Source organism: Zalophus californianus, chromosome 15 (assembly GCF_009762305.2).
Source record: "Zalophus californianus isolate mZalCal1 chromosome 15, mZalCal1.pri.v2, whole genome shotgun sequence".
Classification (NCBI taxonomy): Eukaryota; Metazoa; Chordata; class Mammalia; order Carnivora; family Otariidae; genus Zalophus; species Zalophus californianus.
The window spans coordinates 31,754,426-31,777,737 of NC_045609.1; the positions used below are offsets into that span (position 1 = coordinate 31,754,426).

The 23,312-nt window shown below is 54.4% G+C and overlaps 1 protein-coding gene across 2 annotated transcripts in view; it reads left to right on the plus strand.

Annotated features, from left to right (window-relative positions):
* Window positions 1-23,312, plus strand: part of ADAMTS14 (ADAM metallopeptidase with thrombospondin type 1 motif 14) — a 73,760-nt gene that overhangs the window by 16,721 nt on the left and 33,727 nt on the right. For both annotated transcript variants that reach the window (XM_027596864.2, XM_027596865.2), the window contains exons 3-4: window positions 5,774-5,930; window positions 11,994-12,184. In XM_027596864.2, coding sequence (XP_027452665.1) covers window positions 5,774-5,930; window positions 11,994-12,184 — 348 coding nt within the window. The remainder of the gene's footprint in view (window positions 1-5,773; window positions 5,931-11,993; window positions 12,185-23,312) is intronic.

The following is a 23,312-nucleotide window of genomic DNA, read 5'->3' on the forward strand; positions in this document are numbered from 1 at the left end:
GGGGGCGGGCAGCGGTTGTCCCAGATAACTGCCTCCAGCTGGTGGAGGCGGTGGGCTTCCTGGGGCTTCTTCCGAGACTCCGGCCTGTTCTGGGAGTTCTCCTTCGGCCCGTGTGGGGCGGGCAGGGCAGGGCACGCCAGCTGAGGACGATCCGGGCAGCTCTCTGCAGCCTCTGGGGCTCCTTCCTCCCGCCTGTCCCCGGAGCGGCTGCTCGGGAAGAATCGGCTTTCAGACTTGCCTTGGCGGGGGCCCAGGCCTTGGCGGCGCAGCTTGCCGCCGAGCTCCCGCGGCCTGGGGCTTCCACAGCGGGTTTGAATTACAGGGAATTGCAGCGTCCGCGGGCCTTGGTCCCAGCCGTGCTGACTCATGCTTCCGTGGTCACGGGCGCCCCGCGCGGCTCGTGCACGATGCTGTCTCCGTGCCTACGTGTCTGCTGTCGGCCGGCATGCGTGCGGGCACCGTTGCGTTGTGTGGCCTCGCTCTGCGCGCCTGGCCCTGTTTGCACGCATGTGGGTCATCTCTCATTTCCGTACGTGTGTGTCATGCTTTTTTTTTTTAACAGCTTTATTGAGATACAGTTCACGTAGCATGCAGTTCACCTAATTTAAAGTGTGCAGTGCGGTGAATTTTTGTGATATGCATAGAGTTGGGTAATTATCACCACATTCAATTTGAGGATATTTTCACTATCTCAGAAGGAAGCCCTGTGCCCTTTTGTGGTCACCGCCGCGCCCCGCCCCCCCAACCCATTGCCCCAGCCCTTGGCCACTACTCATCTTTCTGTGTCTATAGACTTCTCTATTCTGGATATTTCCTATGGATGGGATTGTATACTATATGGTCTTTTGTGACTGGCTTCTTTCACTTGGCAGGATGTTTTCGAGATTCATCTGTGTTTTAGCCTACATCAGTTCTTCGTTCTGTTTTTTTTTATTCATCTATTCATCTGTTGGTGGGCATTTGGGTGGTTTCTCCTTCTCGGTCACCAGGAGTAGGGCTGCAGTGAGCATCCGTGTGCAAGTTTTTGTGTGGACATTCGTCATCGTTTCCCTGGGGCGTGTACCAAGGAGTGGAATTGTGGGGTCCTATGGTCACCGTTTAGTATTTTGTGGAGCTGCTAGACTGTTGTCCAGAGTGACTGCATCACTTTACCTTCCCTCTGGCCATGTCCAGTGTGGAGGGGAGCAGAGACTCTGGCAGTAGCCTGCCAGGGCTGGGGTGGTGGTAGTTTCCCAGAAGGGCGATCCCTGAGGGCATGAGCGTGCCAGCAAGAATGATCGAAGAGAGGGTGAGCAGGGTGATGCTGGAAGGAGGGGCACTAATTACAGGAGCTGACTTCTGGAGGGGGAGAGGGAGGCGAGCGGGAGGTGAGGATGGGCACAGCCAGGGGAGTTCATAGGATGGTGGCAGGGCAGGGGAGAGCCCGCCTGAAGGTGCCTGTTTTCTCCTTGAAAACAAGAGAGGAGGAGGTGGGGACAGTGTTAGGAGTCTCAGCCATCGGGAGAGCTGGGATGCAGACGTAACAGGGAGATGCAGCGGAATCCCCAGCCGGCATCGTGCTCACATGAGAGTTGGGGCCACTGATTCCAAGTGAGACCGGCTCTGCATTGGTATGCAGACCTGGAGAGGGTGACCGGGTGGGTTGGACCAGGGCGGAAGCTTTCCTGGGACAGTGGAAAGGAGGGAAAGGCAGGGACAGAGCTGTGGGTGTTCACAGAATTCTTATGCATCTAGACTGAGAAGCCCAAGGTGGCAGGAAGGGAGGTGAGGACTTGGCGGGGGCGGGTGGTGGTGATGGGGGTTATAGACAGTGATGAAGCAGTGAGGGCACGCACTGGCGGTCTTCATGATGCTTGGTAACAGCTGGAGCCAGAGTGCAGCAGTTCGGGGAGCAGGACGGTGGTGGGAGGGAAGCAGACACCTGCAGTGGGGGTCCCTGAGTTCCGACCAGAGACGCCGTCTAGGCCGAGGCCAGAAGCAGGTTGCTGGGCTGGGGGCGGCCCTGAGGGAAGCCATTTCAGGTTCTCTTGCCACTCCCAGTTGTGTACCTCACCCCAGCCTCCCCTTGCTCGGCTTTCTTTCATTTCCTACCATGGAACGGTTTTCAGCTGGATTTGCTGGAAGCCTAGAACCCGAGTCGGCACAGGTGGCAGTAAAACCTTGGTAATGGGATTTCAATGTGCTCTCCTTGGGAGGTGGTGGGATGGTTGGTTGGGTCAGAGGCCTGCTCTACTTCTTTCTTCTCTGGGGAGGCCCCGCATAGGCTCATCTTGGAGGGAGAAGAAGGAGGGGACCTGGCTTACCCTTCACCTGGCTTCACTGGAGCTGCCATCTTGAAATAGGTCCTCCTGGGCATTCTGCAAAGGTTAGTGAATCTGAGGGCGTAGCAAGGGGCCTCCGGATTACGCTTTGCTAGAAGGAGGGTGTGCGGCTGTCCTCTCAGCACTCAGCCCCCCACCTGTGCCTGGACCCCAGGCTCTGTCCCGGCTCACTGTCTCTGCACTTGACCTCACACAGACAGAGTGCTTTCCTGTCTCAGCCCAGACTTCGGCACCCCCACGGACACATATTTCAGTCTTTGGGGGTCTCTTCCTGGAGAAGTGTTGGCTTATTCTACCCTTGCCTCACAGTTTATGTGCAAGTCCTTGCAATTTCAGAATAAACACGTTTAAATATACACATGTACCCATACATACTAATTCTAAAATAACGTGGCTTCAGTTATCTCCTAAGATATGTGGGACCTCATCCTGATGGTAGACAGCTACCAGTGATCTGCCGAACTTGCTCAATTATGACGTACAACGGGCGCCTGGGTGGCTCAGATGGTTAAGCGTCTGCCTTCGGCTCAGGTCATGATCCCAGGGTCCTGGGATCGAGTCCCACATCGGGCTCCCTGCTCCTCCCTCTGCTTCTCTCTCTCTCTCTCTCTCCCTCTGTCTCTCATGAATAAATAAATAAAATCTTTAAAAAAAAATTATGACGTACAACAGGAGACAAGGATAAGCCAGTGCCTACCTCCCCCATCACCACATGGCCCCGTCTCCTTCAGGCGCCCCGGACTTACCCTCTGGACCTGGGGGCTTCCCCTGCAGGGAAGCTGGGCTGAAAAATCTGGGACCCCGCCCCCCAGTATGGCCTGGAGGCCTCTGGATAAAGACACAGCAGAAGGCACTACCTTTGCAACTGACATGATGTCACCGGCCATATTGGAGATGTCATACAGGTCCCCCTCGGCCACTCATCTCCCAGGAAAGGCCCCTCAGTAGCAGCCATAGGAAAGGGGTCTGGAGCCAGGCTGCTGGTAGCCAGGCCTGCGCTTTGGAGAGCGTCCGTTTGGAGAAATGGCCCGAGGGCCTGCATAGTATGTGGCTCAACTGGATATAACCAGCTGTTTGCTGTTGTTTGTGTTGCACGAAGAACCTTTCTGGTATCTATTTCCACTGAGTTACTGTTTCCACGAGAAGAAGGTCTGAGGGAAAACAGATAGGGCCAACATTTATTTTCTAGCAACTTACATTCCGCCTTTTCTGGACGTCTTGTACAGAAATTTGATTTGGATTTGAGTTCTTTAAAATTAGCCACCACTTTTCAGAAATATAAACATCTCATAAATTGAGAGACGGGAGTAATTTGGCAGGGAGGCAGAGAGCCAGAACGTTCCCGTTGCCAGTCTGTCTGCCCCAAGCAGTGCCCGGTTTCCTGGCCGGGGCAGAGCTGGAGAGAGTCCGCCAACCCTCTCACGGTGCGGATGGGGAATCCGAGGGCCATGGGGGAGGGACCTGCCCAGTCTACCTCTGATCTGGTGACTGACCTTGCCCCACCCATGCCCTCTCCAGGAGGAGGGCCTCAGAGGCTGAGGGGATGCCCCAGCCTGGATAAGAACTGCCTATCAAGGCCAGACACAATGCCCAAAATGGACCAGGAACATTGCTGGCAAGTTCTGTCCTTGACCCCTGGGGGGGTCAAGGTGGAATCCACAGTCACAGAGAGGTTTGAAACTTATTTCCCAGGTTGTATATTACAGGGCTTGGGTGTTTGCCCTCTCCAGTTAACCGGGAGAGGGAAATAGAGGTTCACTAACTCTTCCCTGGGGAGAGGCCTGTGCTGTCACTTACTTGCTGGGTGACTGTTTCTTAACCATTCGGAGCCTGTTTCCTTATCTGTGAAATGGGTCTAGTGTTTGCATCTGTCTTATAAAGCTGTTGTAAAGATGAAATAATATATGTAAATATAAGTGGCAGATAGCATTGTTACTGTCAGTGATAAGAGGACTGTTCACAAAGAATAGAGTTGTAGGGAAGTGTGTTTCAGCTCACTAAAACCTGACCAGTGTCCCTGCACAGAATAGGTTAGATCTTGAAGGAGGGAGCTCTATGTTGCTAGAGGCATCCAATCAAAAGTGAAGCCTTCGCCTGAGTAGGGAGGTCGTTGAGGGATTGAAGCTTCAGACTGGGGCAGGCATGGCGATCTTGAAAGGTCCGTGATTGTGGACAGGAGGGGTGAACCGGACAGCAGGGCCTTGCAGCCCAGCCGGATGCTGTGCAGATCATTCCAGAGCCTGCATCCCTCGTGTGAGTCTCTGAGATCTGGTGGCCACATGGGGCAGGCAATGCCAGAATTTGAGGAGTTGCAGTAGCTTTGGCAGGAAGAGGATTGGTAGTGGCCGACTCATGTGCTCAGTAGGTCTTAGAGGACCTTGTCTCAGAACAGGCTGCGGTGGGGAAATTGGTGGCATTTGGTTGCGTGAAGTCACGGCTGCTTTAAAAGGAGGGGGCTCCTATTCAAGTGGAGAAGGTCTGATAGTTTGATAAGAATGGTTCCCTCACGCGTTGCCCGGTGTTCACAGCTGCATTCCCAGTTTCTGGAGTGGTGCTGGTATACAGTAGGCACTCAATAGGTACTTGTTGAATGAGTGAAGGAAGTCAACAAATATATATTCCTTTAGGACTGCCTACTGTTTTCCAGGCACTGTGGTGGGTGGTCTGGTCTGACTGCTTTCTAGGCCTGGCGCTGGGGTGGGGTGGGGGGGGGGTAGGGTGTGAGCTTGCGCAGCTCAACACATCGAGTTGTGTGTCTTGTTGGCCCCTGTGATTATTGCCTTCACTGGGGGCTAATAACACACTTGCCGACCTTGGCCTAGGTTATATTTTTAATGTTTTTATTTCCAAAGCCAACACCTGATTATTTTTACAGACATATTTTGATGCAGGCGAAAAATTAGAATAAAAACAGAGCACGCATTCCGGTGCCCTACTCGGGCTCTTTCGTTGTCGGCGAACGTTAGCTGCTGTCCCGGGTGTAGGCACACACATGCTTTAAATCTGAAATAATTTAAATGCCTCAGTGGGCATTTCCCCCCTTGTCTGCCCTGTAGGTAAAGGCAGATCTTCAGGACGGTGCTTTGGGGTTGGAATTCTGTGCTCTGGGAGGGGGGAAGGGGGGTGTATTTGTGGCAAAGCCTTTCCAGCCTCCCCCTCCCCCCTCGAAGTCCTGGAACCCTTTGTTTAAATGAAATGTTAGGTGGAACCCCATGAGGGCACAGCACAGGAAAAGTGGATCTGCTTTGCTTGAAATGGGCACCCCCCCGCCCCCCCCCCCCCCGCCGCTCGGCATCCTCCCACCCGTTCCCACCTCCCCACCCCCGAAGAAGGGTCTGCACACGGGTGGTCATACACATTTGCGTTCACAAATGCTCGCCTGTTCTGTGCTGTGTATTCACGCTTCTTCTCTCCCCCCTTTGCTCCTTCGGCTTGCCGTGGGCCTGGTTCAGGCGGGCCTCATCCGCACGGACAGCAGCGACTACTTCATAGAGCCCCTGGAATGGGGGCAGCAGAAGCAGGAGGCCCACGGGAGGACGCATGTGCTGTACCGTCGGGAGGCCGTCCGGCAGGAGGGGGCCCAGCCCGGCGGGGACCTTCACAATGAAGGTAGGCACTGGGCAGGTCCCTGAGCTCCGCCTCTGCCTGGACCTGGGGTGTTTTTAGGTCACTTCTGACCTTGACCTCTAGAGCCCTGGCCTCAGTCTTCTCATCTGTAAAGTGGGGCTGGAGCACGTATACCAGCAGAGAAACCCCAGTGGGGTTTAGGGGCTACTACAGCTGGCTGGAGTCAGGGGGCCAGGTGAGCGACTCGAGCCCCCTGAACGGTGGCCCCAGGGACTCCAGAGGTCTCTGCGAGGCTCTCCGTTGCTTCGGAAGGTGATTTCCCTGCCTAGCGGAAGGTGCAATGGCTGCAGTTAGCTCTTCCCCCCTGAAAATCAACTCAGCCCTTGGGAGCCACAGGAAGGAAGGTCTTAGGGCACTCGTAGAGGGGACTGCCAGGTATCTGGGCATTGGGGTCAGCTTTGTGTCCAACAGACCATTTTTAAATCCTACGTCCAACACTGTCGGCTAACCTAACCAAGTTACTTAACATCTCTGAAGCTCATTTTCTAATCTGTAAAGTGGGGGTGATTGTGGCTCTCTCAGGTTGCGTGTATTCCCAATTGTGTGTATAAAAATCCCAGCGTGGAGCTTGGCACGTAGCAGGTGTTTGATAAATGACTGCTCTTACTCCGGTATTGTTATTAGGGTAGCCACTGCCAGGTTAGGGCGAGAGCCCCTGAGAGCAGCCTGGCGGTCTGCACGGCAGCCCGCACGTACTCAGGACCCGTGCTTGTGTGACTGAAGCGGGGGATGCAGCGTGTACTGGTCCCAGGCCCATGGCCAGATGCACTGTCCAACTTAGCGTTGTCATGAAGCCCCTTTGGCCAAGAGGACATGAGGAGGCCTTGGGTGGAATCTGGCCGTGATCGGACCACAGCCTCCTGCCGTGGCCCTGGGGGGTGGGGCAGAGCGGGAAGGAATGCTGGAAACCAGTTGTCCCCACATACAGTGCCTCCTTTGAAGCTCCAGCTGCTCTCCCAGTGTGGCTCACAGGAGAGGCCGAGCTGGGTGGTGGAGGGCTCTGCAGGCCTGGAGTCGGGGGTGGGGGGGCTGGGATAGATTTCAGGGGCAGCCTGGGACAGCACCATGCCCTCTACTGTGGCTGGGAAGAAAGACAAGTCTCACTGGGCTCCATTTTATTTGAGGGCAGTTCTGAACAAAAGACCATAATCTCCCCTTTTGGGGAGACCCACGGCCGTGGGCCTGGAACCAGCCACATTGCTTGCCATCACAGTCAGTGGCTGGGAAGCCCAGACCACTGAGCTCAACAGCGTTGGCCCTCAGGCCCAGGAAGGCTGGTGGGGCTCCCCGTCATCAGGGGAGTCCTGGGCCTGTGGGTGATGCCATGCCCTGGGCCCACCTGTGTCCCTCCTTAGACAAGCGGCAGTGGAAGGCTCTCTTGGAAACCTGTGACACTGTTATTTTAAGACCACTGGTGGGTCTGAGCCCAGCGGGTATATTAGCATTTCTGCGTGTGCCTGTCTTCATTTATCATTCTCGATTAAGTTGAAAGGTTTCACCTCACGTCTGTGGGTTTACCTCTTAGCACCCAGGGAAATGCCTCAGAGGCCGAGGCCAGGCGGTCAGAGCCTGCTTAGCTGCCAATAAATGGGCTTTTGAGAAATCTGCCTCAGCCTGAGCACCTTCCTCCATCTCTGTCTGCCCCCATGCCCCGTGCTGCCCAATTGTCAGCCCAGCTCAGGGGTCCCCTCTCCTGGATCCCTAAGCCCTCTGGATTTCTCCTGGGACCGTCTTCTTGTCCCAGTTAGGCTGGGGGGGCTTCCTGGAGGACAGATACCACGTCTTCACGATCTTTGTTCCTTCACATGAGTTCCGCTACCCCACAGGGGATGGCTTTCCTCAAGGAAGGCGAGGAGGCCTCAGAAGACCCATCAGATTGATTTTCTAGCTGAGCTGTGGCCTGTGGAGGGGCTTCAGCCCCCAGGGCTCCATGGTAGAAGTATCTGACATGCACCGATGAATTTGGAGGTGGAGGGGACTCTTCCTGGCACGCAGGGTATGGTCTTTGACGACTGCTTCCTGAAGAGGGCATGCGTGTCCCCAAAGACTCACCCACTCATGCGTAACACACACACATGCACACTCACACACCTCCCACACTCACCCACTCATACATAACACACTACACTTCGGAGTCTGGAGGTAGAAATTCCCCTGGCTGGACCTCCAGGTGTGGCTGGCCCCCTCCCAGCCCCTCAGGGACTGCCCTGTGGACCCTGCTTGGCCTCAGGGGCTGTGGCCTGGACACTGCCACGCTCTGAATGCTGCCCTCTCCCTCCTCACCCCACGGCCCCGCTCTCTATAACCCCTTCCCACCGCCCTGTGGCCAGAGTTCCAGCTCTCTGGCTGGGGGCCAGGGCTGTCGGACGTGAGGGCAGCTTGTCCCTTCAGGCGCAGCCAGCCAGGCTGGGCTCTGGGCTGCTGCTTATTTTAACTTGAGATAAAATCCACCATTTTAATGATTTCCAAGTATACAGTTCAGTGGGTTTTTACTGTGTTTACAATGTTGTGCAACCATCACCACTATCTGATTCCAGAACATTTCTGTCGCTCCCACAAAGAGCCCTGTACCCATGAATTAATGACCTCTCCTCTTTCCCCCCTCCCCAGCCCCCGGGCAGCCACTCATCTACGTTCTCTCTCTGTGCCTGTTCTGGACGTCTCGTGTAAAGGGAATCACGCAACATGTGGCCTTTTGTGACCGGCTTCTGTCGCTTAGCCTGTGAGGTCCATCCGTGCGTAGCACGTGTCAGTCCCTCATTCCTGTGCACGGCAGGGTGATATTCCAGTTGCATGAACAGACCACGTTTTGTTTATCTCTTCATCTGTTGATGGACATTTGGGTTGTTTCCATTTTCTGGTTATGATGTTAACGCCGCTATGAACGTTCGTGTATGAGGTTTTGTGTGGACGTATGTTTTCAATTCTTTTGGGTATAGGACTCGGAGTGGAATTGCTCGGTCCTGTGGTAACACCGTATTTAACTTTTTGGGTGACTGTCAAACTGGTTTTCAAAGCAGCTGCACCATTTCACATTTTCATGGGGCTTCTTGGGTGGGCTCCTGGAAAAGCTCCCAGGGGCCTGCTGCCCCCACCCTCCCCGCTCGGTAGGTTACCTATGTCTGGCCCAAAGGATGAGAGATGCAAGAGGGTGTGGGGGGCACCTCTCCAGGGCCTGTGGTGGTGATATCAGCAGGTCCTCCCCACGGCCCCTCGTTCTTTTTGCCGAGAGGAAAACCTGGGTGGGCCCTGAGAGGGCATGATCATGGGAGAGTGGGAGCCCTGGGTTTGCATTTCTGGGCTTTGGCCATTAACCTGCTGTGTGACCTGGGATGAGTCAGGTAACCTCTCTGAGCCTCCCTTTGACATACCTGGCTGGGAGAACTGTAAGGGGTCAAACTGCACATTTCACTTGCTGTTGGTAAACCTTCGGGTCCTGCTCATGTGTTGGGAGTGACTGTCATTTAGTCTCCTTGCTCCATGGAGAGACTGCTTGCCCCCTCTCCTCCCCTCCTGGGGCTTCTCCCTCCTCTCTCCCAGGCATTTGTCTCTGGGCTGCTGTACTCACCACTGGGCTCGGGCGCCAGGTCGAGTGAGGGTGACAGCGGCCTGAGCCCCGCTCACCAGCCTGTGCGTCACTCGGAGGGCTGGCCACACGTTTCTGCTTTCCCCAGTGCGCCAAGGGGCACACGTTTTTCCAACCCTTTAGTCTAGTGCTTTCCTTCCTTGGTGCTTGCGGGCCACTAACCGGAGGGATGATAAAAAGAGACAGTAGCAGAGTCCCATGGTTCCCTGCTGCCCTGTCCTCAGATTTCAGTTCCTGAAGTATCCATGTCGATAGAGCCGAGAGACAGAACTTGGGTCTCTGCTGAGGTACCCGTGGAATCCTCCATGACGGTCACCCACACTGTGGCTGGTGTCACGCCCCACTTGCTCACAGTGGATTTTGCCGATGCACTTCCCTCTGTTCCCCGTGCTCCAGCAGCTTGTCTCCTGTTTCCTGTCTGGCCCAGCTTAGATGTCCCATCCTCCAGAAGCTTCTGTCAACCCCCCAGTCCTGGTTTGGGTCTCCGTTGTGGCAGCCTTCCCTAGTCAGTCTTCCTGTAGGCCTTGAGGTTATCATACTGTTAACCTTCTGGTTCCTTCTCTGTCACCTGGGGCAGGCTGTGGGCTGAAGGGCCGGGGGCCTTCATCCCACACCCACTGTCCACTCCCCTAGTCAGTTTGTGCCCCTCCTGTAGCCACACCCCTTGATACATGCTGGGCACGCTTTGGTGGCATTTTTCTATCCTTAGCTCTTGTCCTGCTCTTTGGGAGATTCCCACATAACTGGATATTCTTAGAAACCAACGGTACAAGTATCAGAACTTCAGGGTAGGATGGTGGGGAAATCATGAAATGTTAAGACTGGAAGCCTTCTCAAGAGACCCCCAGGCTTCTATCCTGCTTTCTTAGTGTCGGGGAGGAAAAATAATTTTCCCTTTACTCTTCCAGCTTCTTGGCTGAGGCACACTGTAATAAAAGATTAGCAAGAATAAAACAAACAAGTTTAACTACATGGGTACCTCCTGTGTACATGGAAGAGGCCCAGGGAAACTGCGTACCTCCCCCGAATGGTCCAAGCTACCACCTTAACATCTCCAGCTGAAGACAAAAGAAGACGTCGGTGGGTGGGGGGGAGTGAGTTATGGGAGGTTACCAAGAAAAGCACAGTAAACAAGGGGAAGGTTATGTGGATTTAAGTCATTTCCTTCTTTATTGATAAGAGTTTGCCGAGATTTAGAGTCATCCTTTTCCTGGTACAGACAGGGAGACACCCTTACAAATGGAGGTTTTCCTTCTACATGAGAAACGTCCCTTAGAAAAGGCTCACTCCTACACAATTTCTAGAGCTTTTTATGTCTGCCGTTTCTTAAAAATAGTCAGTCTAAAATAATCCTCGTGCCACAGAGACATATTTTGGGGTGGCAAATTTTGCTCCCCTTCATTCGTTTTTCCCACAGCGTCCTCAGGAACCCTTAACTCCACTGCCCCAACAAATGTTGCTCCAGTCTCTTGAGACTAGGGTGTAGATGACTGATAACTGCTTTGGGGGCTACGTTTCTCGGGAGCAGCACCAATGGTGATGTTTCCAAGCCTGCTCTCTTGATTTGGACAGACCTGGACGAGCTACTCTGGACCTCAGTTTGTTGACCTGTATATTGGGGACAGGAACCTGAGAGTTGTAAGGATTGGATTGGATTCGATTCGATTGGGGTTCAGCAAACTAAGGCCCACCACGTGCTTTTGGATTTTAAGTTTTATGGAGACAGACATACTTGTTGCTCATATATTGTCTATGGCCACTTGTATGCCAAACTGAATCGCTGAGACAGACACTGTATGACTCAAAAAGCTAAAACTACTATCTGGTCCTCTACAGAAAAAGTTTGACAAGTCCTAGATTACATCATACAAGTTCATGAATCCTAGTTAAATAAATATTTTTGCATTTTGCCAAAAAGGCAAAGCAGCGGTGGTGACATATTGGGTTGCTGGCGGTGATGGGGAGGGGATTTGGGGGGACATACTCCAGGGGTTCCTGCATAGCAGGACTGCAGTAACACCATGATTTTTTCCCTTTATTGAGAGGTTTCCACCCACTGCCACCTTTGATTTTTATAGCCAGCTCCTGGGTAAGAGATCAAGGATGGTTCATCTCCGAGTCACAGGAGGGGAGGGGGAGGCTGGCAGGGGTGAATGGGCTGGGCTAGGGCACATGGGGAGATAGCGCTGAGTGGGAACTGGGACCTAGGCTCGCGACTCCCGGCCAGATGCCCCTTCTCTGCTATTCATCGCCTCAAAGACTCCGCCATGGCCTGGTGCCCGGCAAAGGGCTTGTGCCTCCGAATTCAGTGGTGTGGAACGAACCCGCATGCTAAGTTGGCTTCCAGAGGCAGGAAAAGAGCCCACGTGATGGGGCAGAGGGGGGCTGGTGGGCAGCGTCCAAGCCACAGCCTCTCCTGTGGGTCTGACCTCTGTCTCTCTTCCCATCCTGGTTGGCAGCCTTTGGCCTGGGCGACCTCCCGAACCTGCTGGGCCTGGTGGGGGAGCAGCTGGGCGACGGGGAGCGGAAGCGGCGGCATGTGAAGGCGGGCAGCTACAGCATCGAGGTGCTGCTGGTGGTGGACGACTCGGTGGTGCGCTTCCATGGCAAGGAGCACGTGCAGAACTACGTCCTCACCCTCATGAACATCGTGAGTGGCCCTGCGTCCCGGGGCGTGGGGTGGGGGGCATGGGGCGCCACTGGTCTTAGAGCAGCCGATTTCTCTCGGGCCTGGTGTTTTCGGGTGGACGTACCGCTCACTCCTCAGCCCAGCTGTGAGGCGGGCCTGAGGTGGCCTGCCGTCCCCTCCAGGCCGAGGCTCATCTCTGCTGCCCACGCCTGTGCCGAGGTCCCCCAGGCCATCGATGCCAGCCCCTGGCAAGCTGGAAGCCCAGGGACAGGGGCTTCAGGGCTGGGACGCATTCAGAGTCTGAGGCAGGTGTGGCCTGGGGCCTCACATGCCTTGGAGTTGCAGGGACTTCCCTGAGAGCCCTCATCTGCAGAAAGTACCCGATCTCAGGCTGGGAAGACTGGCCAGCTAGTTGTCAACCTGCCAGGGATGGGGCGGGGTGAGTCCCAGGCCCCGAAGGTGGGCCTTTGGTGTTCACTGAGGACGGAAATGCTGTTATGCCGATTTAGATCATTGCCTTCCTCGATTAAGAGTTTCCAGAGCTTGAATCGTCCCCGCCTTCTGGTACAGCTAGGGAGACGCCCTTACAAATGGATAGTTCCCTTATACCTGTCCGTGTCTCCTACAAAAGGGTAGCTTCCACTGGGGTTTTCAGAGCTTCTCATAGGTCTGCAGTTTCTTAAGAATAACCAGCTTAAAATAATCAGTGGGGTGACAAAGCCTGCCTCCCTTCATTGTTCTTACGGCTCTATTATCTGTGTGCATATAAGTGCTTTTTTGTCTAAGCCCCTGAAGGTGAGGTCCTGAGATGGGGTATTTGTCTTATACTTTTTATTTTTATTTTTATTTTTTCCTTCTTATTATGTTATGTTAATCATCATACATTACATCATTAGTTTTTGATGCAGTGTTCCATGATTCATTGTTTGTGTATAACACCCAGTGCTCCATGCAGAGCGTGCCCTCTTTAATACCCATCACCAGGCTAACCCATCCCCCTGCCCCCTTCTCCCCTCTAGAACCCTCGGTTTGTTTCTCAGAGTCCATAGTCTCTCATGGTCTGTCTCCCTCTCCGATTCCCCCCCCTTCATTCTTCCTTTCCTGCTATCTTCTTTTTTTTTTTTAACATATATTATTTTTTGAGCCCCAAGGGCACACAGCACAGTGCCCGACCCCTGATAGGTGATTGGTAAATAAGGAACTGAGCAGCGTCTGTGGGAGAGGCAAGGAGCTGGCATCCACTGAGAGGGAACAAGAAGGCAGCAGATTTGCGTCCACAATGCAGGTGTAAAGAAAAGGGGGGCAAGAAATCAGAGCCAATTCCAAGGAGCCTCAGGGAGGGGAGGGCTGCCTGAAAGTTTGCCCCCTCACCACCTCTTTGTTTGGATAGTAATTCTTCTGTCCCTCAAGGAACCTGCGGTTTGGGACTCAAGGAGCAAAGGCTCCACCACGGAGGGAGGTTGACTATGAATATGGACATACCCAACTCCCAGAGCACCTGGCCACCTACCCAGACTCCGGACATACCCGACTCCCAGAGCACCTGGCCACCTACCCAGACTCCGGACATACCCGACTCCCAGAGCACCTGGCCACCTACCCAGACTCCGGACATACCCGACTCCCAGAGCACCTGGCCACCTACCCAGACTCCGGACATACCCGACTCCCAGAGCACCTGGCCACCTACCCAGACTCCGGACATACCCGACTCCCAGAGCACCTGGCCACCTACCCAGACTCCGGACATACCCGACTCCCAGAGCACCTGGCCACCTACCCAGACTCCGGACATACCCGACTCCCAGAGCACCTGGCCACCTACCCAGACTCCGGACATACCCGACTCCCAGAGCACCTGGCCACCTACCCAGACTCCGGACATACCCGACTCCCAGAGCACCTGGCCACCTACCCAGACTCCGGACATACCCGACTCCCAGAGCACCTGGCCACCTACCCAGACTCCGGACATACCCGACTCCCAGAGCACCTGGCCACCTACCCAGACTCCGGACATACCCGACTCCCAGAGCACCTGGCCACCTACCCAGACTCCGGACATACCCGACTCCCAGAGCACCTGGCCACCTACCCAGACTCCGGACATACCCGACTCCCAGAGCACCTGGCCACCTACCCAGACTCCGGACATACCCGACTCCCAGAGCACCTGGCCACCTACCCAGACTCCGGACATACCCGACTCCCAGAGCACCTGGCCACCTACCCAGACTCCGGACATACCCGACTCCCAGAGCACCTGGCCACCTACCCAGACTCTAGAGATTGCTAGCCTAACCTAAGGCCACATAAGCCGAGTACTCATCCCCTTAATGGGAGAGTAGGGTCAGCCCCTGGAGCCAGCAGGTGGAGAATGGGAGTGGTGGGGCAGGGCAGGGGGCAGGGGGCAGGGGAGGCCTTAGGAAGCCCTCAGGTGCTGGGAACCTGGGTCCTGGGTCCAGACTGGGGGCTGCAGAGCCCAGGAGTGTGACCCTGTGAGCCAGGCCCTGTTTAGTCCCAGAGTCCTTCAGTTTGCTAAAAGGTAATTTTCAGGAAAGGGTAAAATCATGACTCTCATACAGAAATAAAAACGGGAAGTGTTAAAGATTTTGCTTCACTCACCAATTAATGAGAGAACCAGGCAAATGTGGTAACCCTTTCAAAAGAGAACACCAAGAGTGGAAACATTTATAATCAAGAATTTTGAAATGAAGGTGAAAACAGAGAGCAGAATTGGCTGTCTCACAGGGTGGAGGACAAGACAGAATTTGTACATCCATGGACAATGTGCATTGCTGTCATATGCCGAGCTCTCGGTTGTGAAGTAGCTTCCGTGGAATCAGATTCAGATAAGGCCGAAAGCTACGCTGTGGACAAGGCGGTTTCCATCAAAGCACACATTATAATTATTCTTGGAGTTTGAGGCCTGGCCGGGGTCCCAGGTAGAGAGCCAGTCCCGTGGACTGCAGGGAGTCTGGTGGCCCATCTGACTTATGGGCTGCGTCCCTGTCCCTGGAGCTGGGAGGGTAGCAGCCTCGCTTAGGACACACACCTGAGTGCTGGCTGTGTGACCATCCTGAGCAACTAAGTGGTGGAGGTCTTTTGATGAATCGTATAAGGAGATATTGTTTTCTGTAGAGCAAAGGATACTTTTGGAACCATTTTCCAAAGGCTTGCCCAGACTGAGATGTGATTCGTTCAGAAGGGTCTTGTTCAGTCCCTGTGATCTGGAGCTGTATGGAGGGTGGTGGCGAGTGCGTGGGAAGTGCCACCAAGTTCCTGAGGTTCCCGATGTGGAGGCCTGTCACCTAGTAGTCCTCCTTCCCTGGCGTTCCTCCCCATGTCCCCTGAACTTTATTGAGGACGTTTACTGGAGAAAAGTTCAGGCTCTCATGACCTGGGACCCATGAGCCTTGGCCAGGAGCTCCTCTGCTTAGTCCTCACCAAAGACTGTGCCCTGAGGGCCTGCCTTGGAGACTGCTCTTTCCATAGGCTTGGTTCCACTTTCCTTCTCCTTAGAACCTACCAGAAAGTAGGTGGGGAGAGTAAATGTCTTCCAGAGGTTCCTGAAGGCTGCTTGAGGCTGCTGCTTCTGCTCACTGCTGGCTTGTCCTATGGATGTGGGAACAGAGGGGAAGTTGAGGCAGAGCTTCTCCATGCCGCCCCCCCCCCCCCCAGGGCCTGTTCCTCTGCGGGAAGGAGGCTCACCGTGCTGAGGAGCTGTTGTGTGCAGACCTACAGCTGTCTCAGGGGGTATGTGAGCGGTGGGGTCCTGACTTCCCAGGTGCAGGGGGCAGCTAACCAGAGAGTTCCGGCCCATGGAGGTGAGCAGATAGGTGACTGACCAACTCTCCTCCCAGGGGACCAGCAGCTCAGCCCATCCATTGTGTGGGAAATTTATTTGGCTGGGATGCTTGAAACGCTAATTTCCTGAGGGATTTCATGAAGCCGGTAAAAAGGAGGTCCCTGTGCTGTCCCCGTGGAGTGCCTGCCTGCCTGTGACCATTTCTGATCTTGATTTGCGGGACCAGGGCTGGCCTGGTAAGATCAGGAAGAGATCCGGTTCCTGGGATGTATGGTCCCATTGTGCTAACCCCGGAGAAGGGGCCGAAGCCATTAGTGAAACTCTCGGAACCATCTGATCAGGCCCTGCTCACGGGCAATTCTCAGGACATGCAGCCTCTCATTTTTCCTTTGCATCTCCCTGGGGATGTTGTTATACACTTTCATGCAGTTGAAGGTGGTGGCCCGGCTCCCTCGTCTCTCCTCCTAACATGCTGGTGGGCCCCTGATGGACTTTATTTGCCTGTGCCTCAGTTTACCCATCTGTACCAGGCCACTTACCTTAAAGCTTCTTCAAATCTCAGGACTGGGAAACCGTTTTGAGTGCTTTGAAACATAAGGGGAAGTTGTATTCAGCATGTAGTAGTGAGTGCCTGGTGTATGCTTAGTATGACAGACTCTTATTCTAGAAGCTTTGGTCTGGCTGCCAAAACAAGCCTCAGCCCATGGAATAATTTGGGGGCAGTGCTGAAGGAGCTTAGAGGAGGCAGCCATCCCTGTGGACTGGCGGGGTGCGGGGGGGAGAGGCTTTCTGGAGTGGTTTGGAGCTGAGCCAGCCTCGAGGTGGGGGGCCGGGGGTTTGGTGAGGTGGAGCGTGCAGGCCCGGCGAGCGTGCCACCATGCATGCAGGGTTGTGGACGCAGGAATGAGGGGCAGCCAGGCCTGCAGAGACCTTTCAAGAGCTGTGGTAGGAGGGTCCCCCAGGCAGTAGCTGGGCTCTGGCACGGAGAGGAGTGCCAAACAGCTCATGACAGGGGCACCAGGGTGGGAGAGGAAGGAGAAGATGGACCCCAGAGCCAGCCGAGGCTGTGACAGGCCAGCAGGAAGCCTCCGGAGACAGGGACTCTGAGCTTTCTCGAATATCACAGTATCATTCCAGTACCTACCACATGTCAGGCACGGGGCTGAGAACCTCGCAGACAGGCTCCGTGAATCCTCACTGTGGCCTATGCCAGTGGCATGCCTTTAACCGCTGTGGCTCTGAGAAGCCAAGTGACTTGGCTCAGACTAATAAGCGGCAGAGTTAGGATTCAAACCCAGATCTGACTGCTGCTGTGGTAGAACCTGGGGCAAGTAGCTCTGAGGAGGAGGAAGGAGGGTCACAGGCCCCCGGCCTGGGAGGTAGGGAGGATGCTGCCGCCTTATGGAAGGAGCCTCTCCCCAAAATGCTCCCCATATCCGGGTCAGGATTCTGAGGCTTCGCCCTGGGCTTTCTTCCTGCTCTTGTCTTGGCTCCTGGCTGTGGCTGGGCTTGCCAGCCAGGGCCACAGAGAGAAGCAGGCACTGTCAGGGGCCCTCTCCTTGCCTGTGGTGATGCACTGAATCTCTGTGGTGAGGACCCCCCTGGACAGGGGGATCCTCCGAGGGCCCAGAGCCAGAGCACAGGGAGGGTGAGGAGACAGAGAAGCCCTTTCGTCGGTCCTCACTGAGCCAGTCTACAGACAGACCCTTCTTGGCAGCCCACTCTTGTGGTGGTAGGCTCGCTGCCCACCTTGCTCTTCACCCCACGCGGCCAGGCTGATACCACAAAGGCATTGGATGTGGTTGCTGGGGAGACATTGCCTGGTGTCTCCGAGAGGGTCCTCCCCACTCTCATCTGCTTCGGGACCCCTTCCTGAGGCTTCTCAGATGCCCTGCTGGGAAAGCATGGTCCAGATGGCTGTCAGACCAGGGCCTTGGTGGCCTCAGCCTGGGAGGGTGGCATTCTCTTGGCACATAACTGTGTTAAATATTCATCATAAAGGCCGGTTTGGAACACCACAAAAAAACTGCCTTCGTGCTGAGAGAGTGTTGCTTTGCCAGCCCTTTTCCGTTTGGGGATATGTGAGCCTCCGGAACAGCTCATCCTCCCTGCTCGTTGGAAGGACGCAAATCTTCCCCCTCCCTCTCTTTTGAATCCTTTCTCTTTTCTTGTGTCTCTCCAAAAAGCATTCCACTGGTTTTTTAGGGCACTCAGAGGCCACCAAAACTAAAAGCAAACATCTTACTTTAAGGTAGTGGTGCTTAACGGGGGCAGTTTTGCCTCCCAGGGGACGCTTGGGAAGGTTTGGAGATATTTTTTGGTTATCCCAGCTGGAGGGGATGCTTCTGACATCCCCGAGGAGTCTGGGGTTGCTGCTCAACATCCTACATGCACAAGACGCCCCCAGCCTGAGTGGCCCTTGGGGCCAGGCGCCCAGCCCTAAGGTGTTAGCTCCACATGCTGGCATTTGCTTTTTCAGAGCAGGCCCCCTGGGCAAAGAGTGGTGCTTCACAAAAGCACGAATGCTGGGGTTCCTGGCAGTAGGGTCATAATAATAATGAGCATCCCTCACGGTGGCGGGGAGAGCCTTATGGTCGACAGAGCACTTTCATGTCTGGCATCTCAGTTGCCATATAAGCAGCAGGGATCCTGTGCTGCAGGCCGCAGAGAATTACTGATAAACAGCCCCACACAGTGCACACAGCACAGAGAGAGTGCTTGTTTCCACACACGTGCGTGTACAAGCACGCACATCTGGTCACCTGTGTGTATAACAACACAGATGTGTGTGTGTAGCTACATGCGCCAAATCAGGTGCGCACACGCAGAGGAGCCCACACATCATGCATGGACACATACTTACCATATTTCATCAAAGTTGAACCCATTGATTGTCAGATGCTCTATTATTTTGCGTAGTTGAGAAACAGAAAAAGTGGGACGCCTAGGTGGCTCGATTGGTTAAGCAGCTGACTCTTGGTTTCGGCTCAGGTCATGATCTTGGGGTCCTGGGATTGAGCCCTGTGTCGGGCTCCGTGCTTGGTGGGTAGTCTGCTTCAGGATTCTACCTCCCTCTGCCCCTCCCCCTGCTCACCTGCTCTCTCTCTCTCTCTCTCTAATAAATAATATAATAAATTATAATATAAATTTATATAAATATATATTTATATATATATAAATATATAAATATAAAATAAATAAATATAATAAATAAATCTTTAAAAAAAGTACTACCTATTAAATTCTGATAATGATGTTTCTTTATCACTTAGGATTTTTATTTATACAGTTTGGAAGAGCTCTTTTAACTTGAGACTTAGATATTTATCATATATTACTTGTGTACATACATAGACATGACAGTGTGGAAAAGTAAGGTATTCCCTTAACTTCTTCTGTGCAGAGTGTTCCTTGTCCAAGTCCCTTTCCGCACAGAGCCATCCAAGTGTGTACTTTTCTGCACAGCAGTGTCCCCTGTGCCATCCGGAGTATGGGCGATGCTGCAGGCATGCCCCACTCTTATCTTTGGGATTTCCTCCGAGCCGGAACCTGTTCTGCAAGCTTTGAAAAGTGGGTGCCTTCTTGATTTTACCGGAAGGTGGCAATGGAGGTTTTCAGACAACCAGGACTCACATTCCTTCCTCAGATAGCCCCAAAACGGTCCACTGCCAGCAATGGCAAGGGGTTGCGGTGTCCTGTGAAGCCCCAGGAATAACATGAGATTCTGGCTCGCCTGGGCGCTGAAACCCGCTGTGACTGCCCCCTGACCCGCTGCGATCGTAAACAGGGAAAGAAGAGTGTCTTAGACACATGCAGTGCTGTGCTTGTTGGACGCCTGGTCGGCAGAGTCGCTGCATCCCCTCTTGTTGGACGGTTCGGGACTGGGGGGAGAGAGAGCTGGTCCCGGGGCCTGGGGCTGAGAAAGGGCAGGACAGGTGATTGTGGCCAGGCCTCTCCTCCCAGCAGGGCTGCCCCCATTCCATTCACGATCAGAGCTGTAAGTGACCCGGGAAGGCACGTGGGCAGAGGCTGGACGTGAACTCCGACCACGGCTGCTGGCTCAGGCAGGCTCCGCCATCGCTGGGGGCCTGCTCTTCGGTACGATGAGGGTAACGTGCTCCTTGGAGCTCCTTGGACCTCCTGCGAGGAATGGCTGACTCTCAGAACCAGAGCGGAGAATGTCCAAGATGAGCCTCCTGTAGTGCCAGAAAGGAAGGAAGTGTTCAAACACCACCCGAACACCCCAGAACCAACAGCGAGGGTGTGTTAAAGGGACACGGGAATCAACTGCAAGAGCTCCTGGTGGCCGAAGCTGGGACAGTTTGAGCAACAGAATAAATAATGTAGCAATTAAATTATGACCCAGGGTATAAAATCCATATCCACGGGTCCGTACTGGTAAACAAACGACAGAATAAATAAACAGGTGGGAGGAGAAGAATTCCGAATAATTGAGGCAGGTACTCTGTCCTCAGGGAGGTGGATTTTAACTCCCACTCCTGCAGCGGGGGCTGTGCACGGTGACTTTGTCCCAGAGAGCATGGCCTGGGGGTGGACGCTGTCCCGGCAGGCAATGGCGGTCAGCCTCGCCAGGGATGGGTCCTGCCAGCGCCAGGTACCCTGACATGTGGGGAAGGTAGCACTTCAGCTCTGTGGCCTTCCTCCCCTAGGCCCGAGCCCCCCATCTAACCCTGAGACAAACATCAGATGTACCCACGTGGAAGACCAGTCTGCTGAATGCCTCACTGGAATTCCTCAAGACCGTTGGGGTCGTCAAAACCCAGGGAAGTCTGAGGAATGTTCAGAGAGGGGGAATGCTCTGGAGCAGTCCGAGGGGATGCGGTGGCAAAATGTAATGTGGGGGCCTGGATGTGGTCTTGGAGCAGAAACAAAGGACATTAGGGGAAAACTGGGGAGATCTGAAACAAACATGGGTTTTTGTTAATAATAATGTGTCCTGTTGTTTCAGTCCTTCTGACAAATGTACCGCGGTCATGGTAGGTGTTAATCATAGGGGAAGCAGGGCGTGGGGCCCTCAGAAACTCTCTGGACTCGGCCTGCAGCTTTTCTGGAAATCTGAATCTATTCTAAAATCAAAAGTATACAAATTAGAAAGAAAAGAAGAGATGGTACTTCCTTCCGGGCAGGTCGCTGGGAGGGTGCTGGGAGGTGGGCAGGAGCCGTGGCTGCATCAGCCCCTCCTTCGGTGTCAGTTCGTGTCCTCTCCTACTTGAGCAGGGGGTGGGCTTGGGACCTCAGGGTCGTGCTTGCCCAGCACGGCCCCTCCCTGTCTGGAACCTGCCTGCACCTGGCCGACCAGGCAGGTGGGCATGCTGCCTCAGAGCTCCTCGGGAGCCGTGCTCCCTTAGCCATCCAGAGTCTGACCCTCCCTTTGGACAGTAAAACAGATGCAGAGCTCCCACCCCAACAGACCCTCCTTTCCTTCTTCCTGCTCCCTGGGCTTGACTGCAAAGCCTCCCCCTCCCCCCGCCCCCTCCCAGGAGGCCTGCCCATGCAGGGTTATAGGAGAACAGGGAAGGGGCTCTTGCAGCTACCCCTCGCCTGGCTGTGTTGCTCTTTCCTGGATGTGGAAACACACTTTCTCCTCTCCCAGGCCAGAGGAAGCCCACTCTGGCCGGCCTGCCACAGGGGCTGGTTCTGGAAAGCAGCTGGGCATAGTGGCTTAGAGTCACAAAGATCTGAGTTTAAATCTGAGCCCTCCCACTTCCCAGCTGGGTGGCCCTGGGTGAGTGACTCAGCCTCTCTGAGCCCTGGCTTTCTCACCTGTGAAATGGGAACAATTCCTCTCTCCATAAGGTTGATGTGAGGTTGTATGCAAGCCCTCAGCGTGTGCCTGGCACATAGTAGGTGTTCGTGAACAGCAGCTCTTCCTCCAACCCTAGTGGTTTCTAGCTTCTGCTGCGTTATCATGTAATTTCTCCCTTCTGTTTTGTCTCCCCTTGGCCAGAGAGTCCTGACCTTTGCTTGTTTTTCTAGTACATACCCAATGGCCGTCCCAAGCCAATACGTGACATGGAACCCTAACCTGGGGATCTTGGCAGATGACATTGAACTTGGCTGAGGTGGGGAAGTGTGGAGACCAGACACAGTGTTCTTTTCTGCCCTGTGGGTGTGTCTGGCGGCTGTCACGCTGGGGCCCACACCCACGGGAAGCGATTCCTGCTCTCCCAAGAGCTGGGGCACTGAGCTGCCCTCTGGCGTTTGGAAGGCAGCCGTGAAGGGCAGAGGCCGACAGAGCCAGTTCTGGAGAGCACAGCCAGACCAGAGCTTGTCAGGGAGCCGCCTGTGGGTGTGTTCCAGAGGTCCTGGGCCTCTCAGGTAGTGGCGCCTCCTGGCTGTGGTTCTGCCACCGGCTCACGGTTGTGGCTGGGACCCGTGTGCCAGGCAGCTTCTGCGGTTCTGGGTGGACATGGCAGCCCTGTCCAGCCACCTCCTTGGCCTGCGCCAGTGGTCAGGACAGCTTCAGTGGAATCCAAGCCCTAAGGTCCTACTCAAGGGCCAGGGCTGATCGGGGGTGTGTGTAAGTGAGCATGCCAGGGCCCCAGAGATGGACCAGACCAGGGGATGTGGAATGGCAGGGCCAAACCCCCCCCTTTTTTTTTTAATGAGGGAATAAAGTTGTAAGATAGAATTACTTTATTTTTATCACCCTTATGTAGTATAAGAAAAGACTAGACTATTGCTCCCACCTCAGAACTATTCATCGGCTCTTGTGCCTTAGGCCACCTTTTGGGGATCACTTTCCATCTTCCTTTGCTGCAGACCCTTTGATGGGGTCTGTGTAACTGTCTCGGGTTCTGTTTCCTTGAAATGTCTTCTTTCCTTGATAATATCTGTTGAAAACCTACTCCTAACCAGATGGCCCTTCCTTGGCAAGTGGCCCCATCCTCTCTCGCCCGGAAGGTTTTCTTTGTGACTGACGTGAGCATGGGGAGAAGTCTCCCAGAGACCGTGTCTACCGTCTCGCCCCGGGAATGGAACAGCTATGTTCAATGGGACTTTCAGAGAGAGACTTGAGGCCAGTGGGGGAGGCAGACAAGAAGGTTGAATGGGGTTCATGGCACCCAGAACTTTCTAATGGGCTAGCACATGCATGCATTGGAGGAAGTGTGTGAGCAGGGGCTGGGAAGAAATTCCCCATCCTGGGTGGGGCTTGCCTCAGCTGCCCGGATTACCACCGGCCTCGGGGTTCTCTTCATGGCTCTAGGATTCCTGCTTTTCTCTCCCCTGCACGGAACCTCTGCCCATCTCCTCCAAAGGTCCCATGACCTTCTCGGGCGAGGCTCATTCTGGGTCCTCCAGCAAGCCCTCCCTGACCCT